This window comes from Aulostomus chinensis, chromosome 20 (genome assembly GCF_037954235.1).
Source record: "Aulostomus chinensis isolate RoL2024-O1b breed Wild chromosome 20, RoL_Achi_v1.0, whole genome shotgun sequence".
NCBI lineage: Eukaryota > Metazoa > Chordata > Actinopteri > Syngnathiformes > Aulostomidae > Aulostomus > Aulostomus chinensis.
The window spans coordinates 4,104,635-4,120,900 of record NC_141339.1 but is presented as its reverse complement, the minus strand read 5'-3'; the positions used below and the strand labels follow the sequence as shown (position 1 = coordinate 4,120,900).

The 16,266-nt window shown below is 42.0% G+C and overlaps 1 protein-coding gene across 1 annotated transcript in view; it reads left to right on the top strand.

Moving 5' to 3' along the window:
• Positions 1 to 16,266, top strand: part of LOC147242299 (uncharacterized) — a 32,079-nt gene that overhangs the window by 15,123 nt on the left and 690 nt on the right. Inside the window, exons 19-35 of the mRNA XM_086190495.1 lie at positions 1,920 to 2,069; positions 2,394 to 2,558; positions 3,005 to 3,070; positions 4,277 to 4,312; positions 4,391 to 4,450; positions 4,693 to 4,842; positions 5,167 to 5,331; positions 5,424 to 5,450; positions 5,612 to 5,683; positions 5,776 to 5,841; positions 7,048 to 7,083; positions 7,162 to 7,221; positions 7,464 to 7,613; positions 7,938 to 8,102; positions 8,193 to 8,219; positions 15,711 to 15,746; positions 15,845 to 15,941. Of these exons, the coding sequence (XP_086046621.1) occupies positions 1,920 to 2,069; positions 2,394 to 2,558; positions 3,005 to 3,070; positions 4,277 to 4,312; positions 4,391 to 4,450; positions 4,693 to 4,842; positions 5,167 to 5,331; positions 5,424 to 5,450; positions 5,612 to 5,683; positions 5,776 to 5,841; positions 7,048 to 7,083; positions 7,162 to 7,221; positions 7,464 to 7,613; positions 7,938 to 8,102; positions 8,193 to 8,219; positions 15,711 to 15,746; positions 15,845 to 15,941 (1,528 nt within the window). The remainder of the gene's footprint in view (positions 1 to 1,919; positions 2,070 to 2,393; positions 2,559 to 3,004; positions 3,071 to 4,276; positions 4,313 to 4,390; positions 4,451 to 4,692; positions 4,843 to 5,166; positions 5,332 to 5,423; positions 5,451 to 5,611; positions 5,684 to 5,775; positions 5,842 to 7,047; positions 7,084 to 7,161; positions 7,222 to 7,463; positions 7,614 to 7,937; positions 8,103 to 8,192; positions 8,220 to 15,710; positions 15,747 to 15,844; positions 15,942 to 16,266) is intronic.

Genomic DNA, 16,266 nt, shown 5'->3' with positions numbered 1-16,266 from the left:
TAGTTTAAGCATGAATAATTGGATGTCTATCACCAGCAATGGCATGATTATAAACTGGTCTTTGCAGACTCCTCACCCAATACTACAACACATGTGAGCACTACAACACCCATAATGCCATCATCATCTGCAGTTACCAGTAAGTTCCTCAGAAACAAGGTATTGTTATCAGTGTGTTGCTTATTCATCTTCACTTGCAGGATTTCAAATCCTGGATCTTGTTTATTCTAGGTTCCACACACATTACTCCAACAAATGATGAGACGACAGCAGCTGAACCAACTACTGGTGTTCCAAGTAAGTGCTTTAAAGTAACTGATGGATCAAAATTTCTATCTGGACAGTTAAATGTTATTTTTTTTCCAATCAAATGTTCAAAAGCTAACGTTTTGCTTCAATGTGGTTCTGATTTCGCTCCAGTAGTGACAATAATCTGACACTTATTTGATATTTATCTGTCTTACATAAAGACCTATGATACAAAATATTTGATAGTTGGTCACTTGAGACTGTCTGTGTCCAGCTACTCATGAATGACTGGTGAATATGTTGCCATGAGGCCTGCTTTTTATGGAGGAGGGGAGATACTGTGTGACAAATTAACTGTTGAATCACAGTTAAATCATGAGTCCCCACTCGGAGCTAACTGGCTAAGCCTGGCTAACTGTTATCACTTGCTGCTGGTCTCTCCTCCTGCACGGCTCCCTGCCACAACTCCATCAGTCTGAGTAACATGCAGTGTAAAGCAGAGTTGTGTTCTCAGTATGATTCATGAAACCAAAGCAGAGGCAGTAGTGACACCCTGTGGTGCTGTTTGGTAGTTCAGTGATGTCACCGATGGCGACCCAGGGCCCTTTTCTTAGCATGGCGCAAGCTGGCGCTCGGTCAAGTGCAAGAATCGTTGCCAGTTTCAAGTCAGTCCAGATGAAATTTTCACACCAAGCATCCTTGACCTTTAACTCACGAATCAACCTGTACTCCACCTGAGCTGACAGGTGCTTAAGTATGTTTAGGAGGCGTGTTCTGGCACAAACATGTTTAATCACTGTATTGGAATACCAGAATATGTTTGGGCGGCAGAGCAAGGAGAGGCTGCACTTTCCTCAATGGTGTCACGTGTGAGGTGCTTTTAAAGGGTGCATTGGTCAGACGAGCAGATGCATGGCATTGCAGTGTGGCTCTATTGCTGCCGACAACATGGAAACACTGGCTGCCACGAGCTTCCCCTCTGATGGCTTCATTGGTTTCCTGCTGCATCCGTACATAAATACAACCAATATATTCACATTTATATTAAACAATATACTAGTTTTTTTGTGTCTATATTGGTTTATTGGCCATTTAACCAGTATACTGAAAGACTTGGAGATGAGGGAATCACAGGATCAACAATGCCAAATTACTCCCATCATTTGTAATTTTTACAACAACCAGACAGTCGGCATTTAATCCTCCAAAGTTATGGGCATATAAACGTCATCATTAATGTCGGTGTTCTCTTATATTCAACAACTGACGTAGCGACAACAAATTTACCAGGTGAGTTCTTCTTCTGGATGTAATTTAGTGCAAAACTGATGCAGTTCCTGTCACAGTGAGTCTTGCTTTTTTGTCCAGACACAACTGCTTCTTCAACACCTGTGGACACTGCAACAGCCTCAATAGCAACTTCATCAAGTAAGATAAGCTACATGTGAGGTTGGGCCTGAGTGTGCAGTTAGTTTGTGAATGTAATCCTGACTGTGCAGGTTGTAAACACATTAGATTTCCACTAAATGCATGTCTGGTGCAGTGGGTTGGATGATTTGCTCTGCTGGCACCAGACATGGCAGCTTCCTCCATCAGTGAATACATCACTGTTGAAGGGAGAAGTTCACATTTTTCTGTTGTGTTTTATTCTCTTTAATATCCCCCTGCAGCCCCTCCAGGTGTTCAGGAATACTTTGTTTCGATTGAGCTCAACACCACAGATGTGACACTGATAGAACGACTGAGGAGCATTCTGGGAAATATCAGCTTCCCCATCAGCATCGGCAACATAAACATCTCTGACCTCAAGATGACTACAGGTGAAACCGAAGAACTGAGTCATTCATATTTGAAGTTTGGCAGAAATGACAGGGTTACAATGAATATTGTCTGATTACTGATTGAAGTTTTGTTCATTTTGTACCCATGCAACAGCACATAGCATAGAGTTAAGACAATGATGAACCAGACAAGTGGCACTACCTGTACGTTTCTGTACATTATTAACCATGTACATCCTGGAATTTAAGACTTGTTTTCCATACATGAGTTAAAATTTGCAAAACTACAAAATTACCTCATCTTGCAGAAATAAAGTGTGAATTTCTAAAAATGATCCAGATATTTTCCAACACTTCCTCCAGTGTGCTCGCCGAGCAGTGCTGGTTTCCAGTGCAGGTGTGAGGATCCCTATCACTGGTCATGTGACCAGTGTCACCTGTATGGATCATGTGATCACATCGTGGATGACACATGTGGATGCATCAATGCCATTCCTCCTGATGGCCAGTACTGCCAGCCACTGTCAGGTTAGTGTTGAAATCCTCCTCTGCAAAATACTTAATTAATTAAACTTTAAGTTTTTCCCAAAAATATGACGCCCCCCCCCCTTTTTTTTCACAGAACTGTCCGTTTGCCCATCAACAACAGGTAGGAAGTTTTATGACAAATTTTAGTTTGAAAAGTTACAGCCTCACGGAGCTTCTCATATGTCACCTTTTAAACCATGCTTTATTAGGCTGTGTAGTTTAAGCTTGAATAATTGGATGTCTATCACCAGCAATGACATGATTATAAACTGGTCTTTGCAGACTCCTCACCCAATACTACAACACATGTGAGCACTACAACACCCATAATGCCATCATCATCTGCAGTTACCAGTAAGTTTCTCAGAAACAAGGTATTGTTATCAGTGTGTTGCTTATTCATCTTCACTTGAAGGATTTCAATTCCTGGATCTTGTTTATTCTAGGTTCCACACACATTACTCCAACAAATGATGAGACGACAGCAGCTGAACCAACTACTGGTGTTCCAAGTAAGTGCTTTAAAGTAACTGATGGATCAAAATTTCTATCTGGACAGTTAAATGTTATTTTTTTTCCAATCAAATGTTCAAAAGCTAACGTTTCGCTTCAATATGGTTCTGATTTCGCTCCAGTAGTGACAATAATCTGACACTTATTTGATATTTATCTGTCTTACATAAAGACCTATGATACAAAATATCTGATAGTTGGTCAATTGAGACTGTCTGTGTCCAGCTACTCATGAATGACTGGTGAATATGTTGCCATGAGGCCTGCTTTTTATGGAGGAGGGGAGATACTGTGTGACAAATTAACTGTTGAATCACAGTTAAATCATGAGTCCCCACTCGGAGCTAACTGGCTAAGCCTGGCTAACTGTTATCACTTGCTGCTGGTCTCTCCTCCTGCACGGCTCCCTGCCACAATTCCATCAGTCTGAGTAACATGCAGCGTAAAGCAGAGTTGTGTTCTCAGTATGATTCATAAAACCAAAGCAGAGGCAGTGGAGACACCCTGTGGTGCTGTTTGGTAGTTCAGTGATGTCACCGATGGCGACCCAGGGCCCTTTTCTTAGCATGGCGCAAGCTGGCGCTCGGTCAAGTGCAAGAATCGTTGCCAGTTTCAAGTCAGTCCAGATGAAATTTTCACACAAAGCATCCTTGACCTTTAACTCACGAATCAACCTGTACTCCACCTGAGCTGACAGGTGCTTAAGTATGTTGAGGAGGCGTGTTCTGGCACAAACATGTTTAATCACTGTATTGGAATACCAGAATATGTTTGGGCGGCAGAGCAAGGAGAGGCTGCACTTTCCTCAATGGTGTCATGTGTGAGGTGCTTTTAAAGGGTGCATTGGTCAGACGAGCAGATGCATGGCATTGCAGTGTGGCTCTATTGCTGCCAACAACATGGAAACACTGGCTGCCACGAGCTTCCCCTCTGATGGCTTCATTGGTTTCCTGCTGCATCCGTACATAAATACAACCAATATATTCACATTTATATTCAACAATATACTAGTTTTTTTGTGTCTATATTGGTTTATTGGCCATTTAACCAGTATACTGAAAGACTTGGAGATGAGGGAATCACAGGATCAACAATGCCAAATTATTCCCATCATTTGTAATTTTTACAACAACCAGACAGTCGGCATTTAATCCTCCAAAGTTATGGGCATATAAACGTCATCATTAATGTCGGTGTTCTCTTAGATTCAACAACTGACGTAGCGACAACAAATTTACCAGGTGAGTTCTTCTTCTGGATGTGATTTAGTGCAAAACTGATGCAGTTCCTGTCACAGTGAGTCTTGCTTTTTTGTCCAGACACAACTGCTTCTTCAACACCTGTGGACACTGCAACAGCCTCAATAGCAACTTCATCAAGTAAGATAAGCTACATGTGAGGTTGGGCCTGAGTGTGCAGTTAGTTTGTGAATGTAATCCTGACTGTGCAGGTTGTAAACACATTAGATTTCCACTAAATGCATGTCTGGTGCAGTGGGTTGGATGATTTGCTCTGCTGGCACCAGACATGGCAGCTTCCTCCATCAGTGAATACATCACTGTTGAAGGGAGAAGTTCACATTTTTCTGTTGTGTTTTATTCTCTTTAATATCCCCCTGCAGCCCCTCCAGGTGTTCAGGAATACTTTGTTTCGATTGAGCTCAACACCACAGATGTGACACTGATAGAACGACTGAGGAGCATTCTGGGAAATATCAGCTTCCCCATCAGCATCGGCAACATAAACATCTCTGACCTCAAGATGACTACAGGTGAAACCGAAGAACTGAGTCATTCATATTTGAAGTTTGGCAGAAATGACAGGGTTACAATGAATATTGTCTGATTACTGATTGAAGTTTTGTTCATTTTGTACCCATGCAACAGCACATAGCATAGAGTTAAGACAATGATGAACCAGACAAGTGGCACTACCTGTACGTTTCTGTACATTATTAACCATGTACATCCCTGAATTTAAGACTTGTTTTCCATACATGAGTTAAAATTTGCAAAACTACAAAATTACCTCATCTTGCAGAAATAAAGTGTGAATTTCTAAAAATGATCCAGATATTTTCCAACACTTCCTCCAGTGTGCTCGCCGAGCAGTGCTGGTTTCCAGTGCAGGTGTGAGGATCCCTATCACTGGTCATGTGACCAGTGTCACCTGTATGGATCATGTGATCACATCGTGGATGACACATGTGGATGCATCAATGCCATTCCTCCTGATGGCCAGTACTGCCAGCCACTGTCAGGTTAGTGTTGAAATCCTCCTCTGCAAAATACTTGATGAATTAAACTTTAAGTTTTTCCCAAAAATATGACGCCCCCCCCTTTTTTTTAACAGAACTGTCCGTTTGCCCATCAACAACAGGTAGGAAGTTTTATGACAAATTTTAGTTTGAAAAGTTACAGCCTCACGGAGCTTCTCATATGTCACCTTTTAAACCATGCTTTATTAGGCTGTGTAGTTTAAGCTTGAATAATTGGATGTCTATCACCAGCAATGACATGATTATAAACTGGTCTTTGCAGACTCCTCACCCAATACTACAACACATGTGAGCACTACAACACCCATAATGCCATCATCATCTGCAGTTACCAGTAAGTTCCTCAGAAACAAGGTATTGTTATCAGTGTGTTGCTTATTCATCTTCACTTGAAGGATTTCAAATCCTGGATCTTGTTTATTCTAGGTTCCACACACATTACTCCAACAAATGATGAGACGACAGCAGCTGAACCAACTACTGGTGTTCCAAGTAAGTGCTTTAAAGTAACTGATGGATCAAAATTTCTATCTGGACAGTTAAATGTTATTTTTTTTCCAATCAAATGTTCAAAAGCTAACGTTTCGCTTCAATGTGGTTCTGATTTCGCTCCAGTAGTGACAATAATCTGACACTTATTTGATATTTATCTGTCTTACATAAAGACCTATGATACAAAATATCTGATAGTTGGTCAATTGAGACTGTCTGTGTCCAGCTACTCATGAATGACTGGTGAATATGTTGCCATGAGGCCTGCTTTTTATGGAGGAGGGGAGATACTGTGTGACAAATTAACTGTTGAATCACAGTTAAATCATGAGTCCCCACTCGGAGCTAACTGGCTAAGCCTGGCTAACTGTTATCACTTGCTGCTGGTCTCTCCTCCTGCACGGCTCCCTGCCACAATTCCATCAGTCTGAGTAACATGCAGCGTAAAGCAGAGTTGTGTTCTCAGTATGATTCATGAAACCAAAGCAGAGGCAGTGGAGACACCCTGTGGTGCTGTTTGGTAGTTCAGTGATGTCACCGATGGCGACCCAGGGCCCTTTTCTTAGCATGGCGCAAGCTGGCGCTCGGTCAAGTGCAAGAATCGTTGCCAGTTTCAAGTCAGTCCAGATGAAATTTTCACACCAAGCATCCTTGACCTTTAACTCACGAATCAACCTGTACTCCACCTGAGCTGACAGGTGCTTAAGTATGTTGAGGAGGCGTGTTCTGGCACAAACATGTTTAATCACTGTATTGGAATACCAGAATATGTTTGGGCGGCAGAGCAAGGAGAGGCTGCACTTTCCTCAATGGTGTCATGTGTGAGGTGCTTTTAAAGGGTGCATTGGTCAGACGAGCAGATGCATGGCATTGCAGTGTGGCTCTATTGCTGTCGACAACATGGAAACACTGGCTGCCACGAGCTTCCCCTCTGATGGCTTCATTGGTTTCCTGCTGCATCCGTACATAAATACAACCAATATATTCACATTTATATTATACAATATACTAGTTTTTTTGTGTCTATATTGGTTTATTGGCCATTTAACCAGTATACTGAAAGACTTGGAGATGAGGGAATCACAGGATCAACAATGCCAAATTACTCCCATCATTTGTAATTTTTACAACAACCAGACAGTCGGCATTTAATCCTCCAAAGTTATGGGCATATGAACGTCATCATTAATGTCGGTGTTCTCTTAGATTCAACAACTGACGTAGCGACAACAAATTTACCAGGTGAGTTCTTCTTCTGGATGTGATTTAGTGCAAAACTGATGCAGTTCCTGTCACAGTGAGTCTTGCTTTTTTGTCCAGACACAACTGCTTCTTCAACACCTGTGGACACTGCAACAGCCTCAATAGCAACTTCATCAAGTAAGATAAGCTACATGTGAGGTTGGGCCTGAGTGTGCAGTTAGTTTGTGAATATAATCCTGACTGTGCAGGTTGTAAACACATTAGATTTCCACTAAATGCATGTCTGGTGCAGTGGGTTGGATGATTTGCTCTGCTGGCACCAGACATGGCAGCTTCCTCCATCAGTGAATACATCACTGTTGAAGGGAGAAGTTCACATTTTTCTGTTGTGTTTTATTCTCTTTAATATCTCCCTGCAGCCCCTCCAGGTGTTCAGGAATACTTTGTTTCGATTGAGCTCAACACCACAGATGTGACACTGATAGAACGACTGAGGAGCATTCTGGGAAATATCAGCTTCCCCATCAGCATCGGCAACATAAACATCTCTGACCTCAAGATGACTACAGGTGAAACCGAAGAACTGAGTCATTCATATTTGAAGTTTGGCAGAAATGACAGGGTTACAATGAATATTGTCTGATTACTGATTGAAGTTTTGTTCATTTTGTACCCATGCAACAGCACATAGCATAGAGTTAAGACAATGATGAACCAGACAAGTGGCACTACCTGTACGTTTCTGTACATTATTAACCATGTACATCCCTGAATTTAAGACTTGTTTTCCATACATGAGTTAAAATTTGCAAAACTACAAAATTACCTCATCTTGCAGAAATAAAGTGTGAATTTCTAAAAATGATCCAGATATTTTCCAACACTTCCTCCAGTGTGCTCGCCGAGCAGTGTTGGTTTCCAGTGCAGGTGTGAGGATCCCTATCACTGGTCATGTGACCAGTGTCACCTGTATGGATCATGTGATCACATCGTGGATGACACATGTGGATGCATCAATGCCATTCCTCCTGATGGCCAGTACTGCCAGCCACTGTCAGGTTAGTGTTGAAATCCTCCTCTGCAAAATACTTGATGAATTAAACTTTAAGTTTTTCCCAACTATATGATTTTTTTTTTTTTTTTTACAGAACTGTCCGTTTGCCCATCAACAACAGGTAGGAAGTTTCATGACAAATTTTAGTTTGAAAGTTACAGCCTCACGGAGTTTGTCATATGTCACCTTTCATATCCTGTTATGTTAGGTTAAAAATATTGACTGTGCTTCAAACAGTGTGTTCGTGTGTCAGGTCTTGTTTATTATTCTTTCGATTGTGAATTTTATTTTTTGCTGTTTGTGTCGTTTTATGTTTTTGCCCAAAGGTAAACGTTTCCAGAGCTATGGCTGTCAAAATAAACCATTATTGGCACAAATTGTTGTGTTTTCCAAAGAAGATCTCTCAATCAAACAAAAGGTCATAGGTCATACAATATATTATGATCATTTAAACAATATTCCAGTGAAATTTTTTTGTGTATATATTATGTTGTGGCATGAGTACTTAATGTCAGGGAGATAACATAAATACATAGTTGGGATCATCCTGAAATCCTCAACTTCAGTTTATTAAAAAACACAAAGTAGTGACGTTTTCACTTTTTAATATCATTAAGACAGAAATTATTTGAGCCGACAGCCCTCAGAGTCCAGAATCCAGTTATTTTTTCCTTTGTGTTATTGTGTCATTCCTTAAAATATGTAGTTTTCACTTATTTCCACAACATGGCGATATTGTGCCATATTTGGCCTATGGTGTAATTACAAACTATTTCCACTAGGGGTGCTTCATGTATTCAAGTGTAACTGTACATTTAGTGTAGAGTTGATGCGGACCCAGGTTGAGAGGCAGCCCAACATTTGATCAGAGAGCTGGACAAGTGAAAAAGTGTGTGTAGATAGACAGAGACATGTAATCCACGTCATGAACTTCTGTGTTTTCTTAGTCTCTCCAACTTCTGGGACAAAATCGACTGTCACAGGTACGTCATTATTCACTAACATTTTCTGCAGTGCAAAACTCGTGCAGTCATTTTAATGTTACATAGAGTTCTTGCTGGATGCTATGGTCTTGCTGTGTATTTTTTATTTTTAATGTAAGTTGAAATGTGTACATTGAAAAAAATTAGAGTTTCACTAAAAGCAGCAACAGCAGTGGCTTTGGTGATTGCCTCTGCTGGAGCCTGACATGGCAGCCTCCTCCATCAGGGTGATGGGGAGTTGAAGCTCCAGTAACTGGATTTCTATGTCCAGCAATGACATGATTATAAACTGGTCTTTGCAGACTCCTCACCCATTACTACAACACATGTGAGCACTACAACACCCATAATGCCATCATCATCTGCAGTTACCAGTAAGTTCCTCAGAAACAAGACATTGTTGTCAGTATGTTGCTCATTTATTTTCATGAAGGATTTCAGTTCCTGGATCTTGTTTTTTCTAGGTTCCACACATATTACTCCAACAACGATGGAGACAACAACAGCTGGACCGACTGCAAGTGTTCCAAGTAAGTACTTTAAAATAGTTAGTATTTGAAATCCTTATCTTGGCAGCTGTATTTTTCGTTCATCCAAGGACAAAATGTCTTGCCTGCAAATATTTAAGCAAATTAAAGTTTTGCTTCATTTTGGAATTGTTTTCACTCCAGTAATGACAGAAATCTGATCTATTTGTGGTACTTTTCTATTGTGATAAAACAAAGATATAACATGGATGATGATGTCAGAAATAATCCCCTGCCAGCTGAAACAGATTCTTCATCTTTGATATTACTGCACATCATGGAGACTGGAATTGGGGTGCTGGGAGGCTTTAGCCCCACCAGGTGGCGAGAGGTCAAAAATGCACTGCAAAAAAAAAAAGTTTTTAAAAAATGGATTGGGTCTGCTCTTAAGTTTGACTTTGACTGGCTGAATACTCGTGACCTGATCTACCCGCATCTATCATGCAAACAATAACTGCAAACTCATACATGATAAATTACTTGACTTACAGCTCACCCCTCTACAGTCCTCAAGCCCCTACTGTCTCCCCCTCCTGACTGTCACCCCCTCCCTCCTTACTGGCTCTCCCAGCCTCCTGTTACCCCCCATCACTGTTCATGTAAAAGCCAAGTCAATCAGCAAGACACCGCAGGGAATCGAACCCCATCCCAGTAAACCAGGAGTACCGTTACCAGTGTCTTTCGCTTTTTGATGGTACATGAAAGGAAAAGCCAAACCTGCATGACACCAGCTTGTGAGTGAGATTTCCTGGTATGGAACCATAACCCTAAATTTGGCTCAACAAAGGTGACGAAAGCTCTGTTCAGACTGGAGCGCTTTTATTCTTTCAAAGTTACAGAGAAATAATGTGCTCACTGTTGAATTTAATGGATGAATGTGGTCAATTCAGTGGTTCAGACTTGTTTTGTGTTATTCTCAAGTGAGTAATAGAGTACAAAATAAAGGTACCATGCTAGTTCCAATGTGAATGTTATCCAGTCCTACTCGTGGTGCGTAGAGCTCAAATCTACGACCACTGCAGGTCAGAATACGCGCAGGTACCAAGGCGTTTATTGTATTCAGTTAATCTTCTACTTCTACAAGCTGTTGTCATGCAGGAAAGAAAACCTCATACCCTCCCTTGACTGTCCCCCCATGCCCCCCTGAAACTGTCTCCCCATGAACCTTGACTGTCCCCCCATGGCCCCCTAAACTGTCTCCCCATGAACCTTGACTGTCCCCCCATGGCCCCCTAAACTGTCTCCCCATGAACCTTGACGTTCCCCCATGCCCCCCTAAACTGTCTCCCCATGAACCTTGACTGTCCCCCCATGCCCCCCTGAAACTGTCTCCCCATGAACCTTGACTGTCCCCCCATGCCCCCCTTAAAATGTCTCCCCATGAACCTTGACTGTCCCCCCATGGCCCCCTTAAACTGTCTCCCCATGAACCTTGACTGTCCCCCCATGCCCCCCCTAAACTGTCTCCCCATGAACCTTGACTGTCCCCCATGTCGCCCTAAACAGTCTCCCCATGCCCCCCTTAACATTTTCCTTGTGACCCCTTAAGACTCTCCCTGTTACCCTTTACTTTTTCCAGGACCCCATACCGTCTCCCTCTGTTCCCTCCATGTCCCTCTTACTGTCTCCTCACACCAACTGTCTCCCTGACCTCCCTACCTTAATCCTCTTCCTCCTCCCGAACATTAGGATGACTGGGTTTAAACTCCAGTATTCTCAGGGCCTTCCTTCTGCTGTAGGCTTTAACGTAGAGCGCCTGTCGTTTTTCCCTCCGATAGGCCCAATAAATCTGTAACCTCCACTCCCTTTCCTCCTGAACCTGCCTCTCCCTCTCCTGTCTAATTTTCTCCTGTCTTTCCTGGACCTCCTCTCGTTCCTTTTGGAGCTGCTCCCTCCTTACCTCTTCCTCGATGTCTAACATTGCCTTCCTGATCCTCTCCTGTTGGAGTGAAGCTATCCTGGTTAACTCACGTCTGCGTTGAACCAACTCACCTCTGCGTTCAGCAAACTCCTCACTCCTGTTTCTCTCTGACAGCCTCCCCTCAACCTTCTCCTGAGGGGTTTTGACCATTGCCTCTGTGACTGACTCGTCCCTCCTGCTTTCAAGCTGCACTTTTCTTTCTTGTTCCTCCCGTTCCTGTTCCATCCTCTGTCTTTCCAGCCACTTATCCCTGATTCTCCTATACCTCTCCTTTTTTTTCCGCCTCCTTTCTGCCTCTTCTGCCTCCTTTCTTCCCTTCTCCTCCTGATCGCGTTCCAGCCTCTCTGCCTCAAGTCCCTTGTCCCTATTCTGTCTGTACCTCTCCTTGGTCCTCTGCCTCCTTTCTGCCTCTTCTGCCTCTTTTCTTCCCTTCTCCTCCTGATCCCGTTCCAGCCTCTCTGCCTCAAGTCCCTTGTCCCTATTCTGTCTGTACCTCTCCTTGGTCCTCTGCCTCCTTTCTGCCTCCTCTGCCTCCTTTCTTCCCTTCTCTTCCTGTTCCCGTTCCAGCCTCTCTGCCTCAAGTCCCTTGTCCCTATTCTGTCTGTACCTCTCCTTGGTCCTCTGCCTCCTTTCTGCCTCCTCTGCCTCCTTTCTTCCCTTCTCTTCCTGTTCCCGTTCCAGCCTCTCTGCCTCAAGTACCTTGTCCCTATTCTGTCTGTACCTGTCCTTGGTCCTCTGCCTCCTTTCTGCCTCCTTTCTTCCCTTCTCCTCCTTTTCCCGTTCCAGCCTCTCTGCCTCAAACCACGTGTCCCTATTCCGTCTGTACCTGTCCTTGGTCCTCTGCCTCCTTTCTGCCTCCTCTGCCTCCTTTCTTGTCTTCTCTTCCTGTTCCCGTTCCAGCCTCTCTGCCTCAAGCCCCTTGTCCCTATTCTGTCTGTACCTCTCCTTGGTCCTCTGCCTCCTTTCTGTCTCCTCTGCCTCCTTTCTTCCCTTCTCTTCCTGTTGTCTTCCCCGCGTCTGTGTCTCCAACCACTCATCCCTGTTCCTTCTGTACCTCTCCTTGGTCCTCTGCCTCTCTTCCTCGGTCTGAACCATCCACCACTCCTTCCCCATGGTTTCTCTGCTTACTTATTTCCTGGTAAAATCAAATAACTTAATTGGCATGAGATAATGTAGCTATGTGAGCAAAACAAGACATGAAAATGACATTGAATGATGAGAAATAATAGAAATCATGTGCAAATATCGAACGTATCCTCAACAATAAAATCCCAATCCCTGAACAACAATTTAATTCCCTCTCCTGTCTCCCATCACTTGTGTCCTGTCGAAAAATGATAAAAGAAACTAAACACAAATCAAATGTTTGTAGTTTTGCTTTTGCATGAAAAAAAATCCCTCCCAAATTTGAGTTTGACATTTGAAGTACACAAGTATTCTATCTGTCTGTTACAACAATCATCCTTATGCAGTTTCTGGTGTCTGAACAAAAAACAAACATCAGCACAGGCAAACACTTTCTCCTCACCCATACTTGAAACCTTCACAAGTTCGGATTCTGACACACAACTCCATCATTTTAAATACTTTTCAACACAAAGAACCACTGTAGGCTTGGGCCGATTTCTCATCAGTTCAGTTAAAGTTTATTGCCCTTCAAACTTTTTTACTTCGCCTTGAATACCTGGAGGAGCAGCACGAGCTTCAAGTGTCAGCCGGAGCAGCCTCCCTCCACCGCTACGTAAAGATCAACAGAGTCGAAATTCAGTGTGAAGCTTGATATTAAACGGATTTATGGTCCTGGCTGAACCTGTACAACATCTTCATGTTGGAAAAATGCATTTTTGATGAAAAAATGCAGGCACAACGTTTTTCTTCATCAGCCAGCAAAAAGCATTTTTCAAAATAAGATGTCAAATAAAGATGCAAATTGTAAGGGAATTAGCCTAGCATATTGACATATTTCAATAGCAGTCACTAAGTGCAAACTAACAGACATTTGTGTAAAATCCTTCTAAATTAGCCACGTTTGCTAATTTAGAACTGTGCTCGTGGGGCAGGCAGCCCATGGTAGCGTAGCCTAGCATGGTGTAATGTAAGTTGGGTAAGAAGTTGGTAAATCTTACCGTTGTCGGGTTCACTGACGGTGCAACTGAAGCTCTCCAAATGAAATTCTCCAACTGAAACGCTGTCCAAACCCTTCTGAAACTCCTTCAAGCAAGAACCTGAAGGTTTCTGAAAATCCTTGAAGGAGCGTGAAGGTGTCAGCTGGTTGGAATGGCAGTTGATGCTCTGCTTCACTTCATATACACGTAGGCTCATCATTCGGTGATGTGAGGGGTCAGAACTTTATGCGGGGCTTTGATGGTCCTGGTTGCTAGGCGTCCTGTTGTTGCTGTTTTTTAAATCTCATCATGCTCTCTGGGCTGCCATTTACTTCAATATTCACAATCTTCCACAAGTGAATCAATGAATGAACCTGAAGCAAATTAAATGCTCAGGTGTATAGATATAGAGTATAAGTATTTTATACACATAGATAAGTTAATGAAGATAAAAAATAAATAAATGGTGTGGTTTGGCTTTCTTCGCCAGGTTTCTCTGGGGAAGACATTTTAATATCACTATACACACTGACCTATTCATTAAGGAGGGGTTGCTGTTTTATCTCTTCAACACAAAGTATAAAATTCTCCTCCAATTCATCGGAGTGGTGCTAATGTTAGCTTACTTTCACAGATAGTGGTGCTAATGTTAGCTTACTTTCACAGATAGTGGTGCTAATGTTAGCTTACTTTCACAGATAGTGGTGCTAATGTTAGCTCAATGTTAGCTTGTTGCTTCAGTTCAGTTCAGCAGCAATTAAATGCACAGGTGTGTAGATACAGAGTATAAATATTATATACACATAGATAAGTTAATGAAGATTAGAAAAAAATATAAATGTTCTCTGAGAAACAGGGCCTTTTGTCTCATGATGCCCCTTTTCTTTTGCCATGGGAACCAAAAAATAAAAAAGTAATCCTACCCTGTGTAAACTTTGGTGGATACATTGTAACTCCACTATACACACTGATCGATTCATCAAGGAGGGGTTGCTGTTTTATCTCTACAACACAAAGTATAAAATTCTCCTCGAACACATACTGTGGGAGTGGTGCTAATGTTAGCTTGCTTTCACAGATAGTGGTGCTAATGTTAGCTCAATGTTAGCTTGTTGCTTCAGGCTTTTATGTAGTTCATGTTGTAGTTGAAGTTTTGTTGTGTTTTGTTTTGTTTAATTTTTTTTTATACACAGAAGTTCCACTTGTTGCCATTTGGAGCCAGACCAACCTTATCAGTCATCATTATGTTATTTTCTATTGATATTACCTCACTAAAATAGCTGTAGTATGATTATAACAATCAAATTTTGGCAAATGATTGTCCCTGCATTTTGAATTTGGAATACTTTATTTGTTTGATACAGATACAAATAAAAGTTAAGGGGATTATAGCCCCCCACTGCAAGTATATAAAATAATTGTTGCAAGATGATGTTGAATGATGCTAATGTTAGCTCGCTGTTACCTTTTGGAGTCGTGGTCATGTTAGCATGTTTCCACTGGTTTCTTTTTATTTATGGATGTACGTAGCTGAATGGTTGTTGCGTTTTGTCTGACTGACATGTTCTGTTTATGGTCTTTTGGAGCCAGACCAACTTATTAGCATTTTCTTATTTTGACCGATATTATCATTATTACTGTTATTTAGCGTCAACATTACCTTACTGCCTTTGCTGCAATAATGTCATTACATTAATAGTTTAGCAAATACTTGTCCCTTGAAAGAAAATTACAGTGATTGTGAACTACTGTCTCTCTCACACACACAGACAAACACACAAACACACACGTCCACACAGAAACTCCACACTGATCTGAAGAAAGCAGTTAGCCACAGCAGGGTCAAAGATCAAAACAGAGGATCCCTGACATGATTATAAATTGGTCTTTGCAGACTCCACATCCATTACTACAACACGTGTGAACACTACAACACCCATAATGCCATCATCAGCTGCAGTTACCAGTAAGTTCCTTACCTGTACCAATACATTCAAAGATGACTTTCCAATAGGCTTGAATACCACAGTAGACAGAGACATGTAATCCACGTCATGAACTTCTGTGTTTTCTTAGTCTCTCCAACTTCTGGGACAAAATCGACTGTCACAGGTACGTCATTATTCACTAACATTCTCTGCAGTGCAAAACTCGTGCAGTCATTTTAATGTTACATAGAGTTCTTGCTGCATTTTCTTCTTCTTCTCCAGAGACAACACCTGTTTCTTCAACACATGTGGACTCTACAACAGCCTTTACAACATCAAGAAGTAAGCTAAGCTACATGCTATGCTATGGTCTTGCTGTGTATTTTTTATTTTTAATGTAAGTTGAAATGTGTACATTGAAAAAAATTAGAGTTTCACTAAAAGCAGCAACAGCAGTGGCTTTGGTGATTGCCTCTGCTGGAGCCTGACATGGCAGCCTCCTCCATCAGGGTGATGGGGAGTTGAAGCTCCAATAACTGGATTTCTATCACCAGCAATGACATGATTATAAACTGGTCTTTGCAGACTCCTCACCCATTACTACAACACATGTGAGCACTACAACACCCATAATGCCATCATCATCTGCAGTTACCAGTAAGTTCCTCAGAAACAAGATATTGTTGTCAGTATGTTGCTCATTT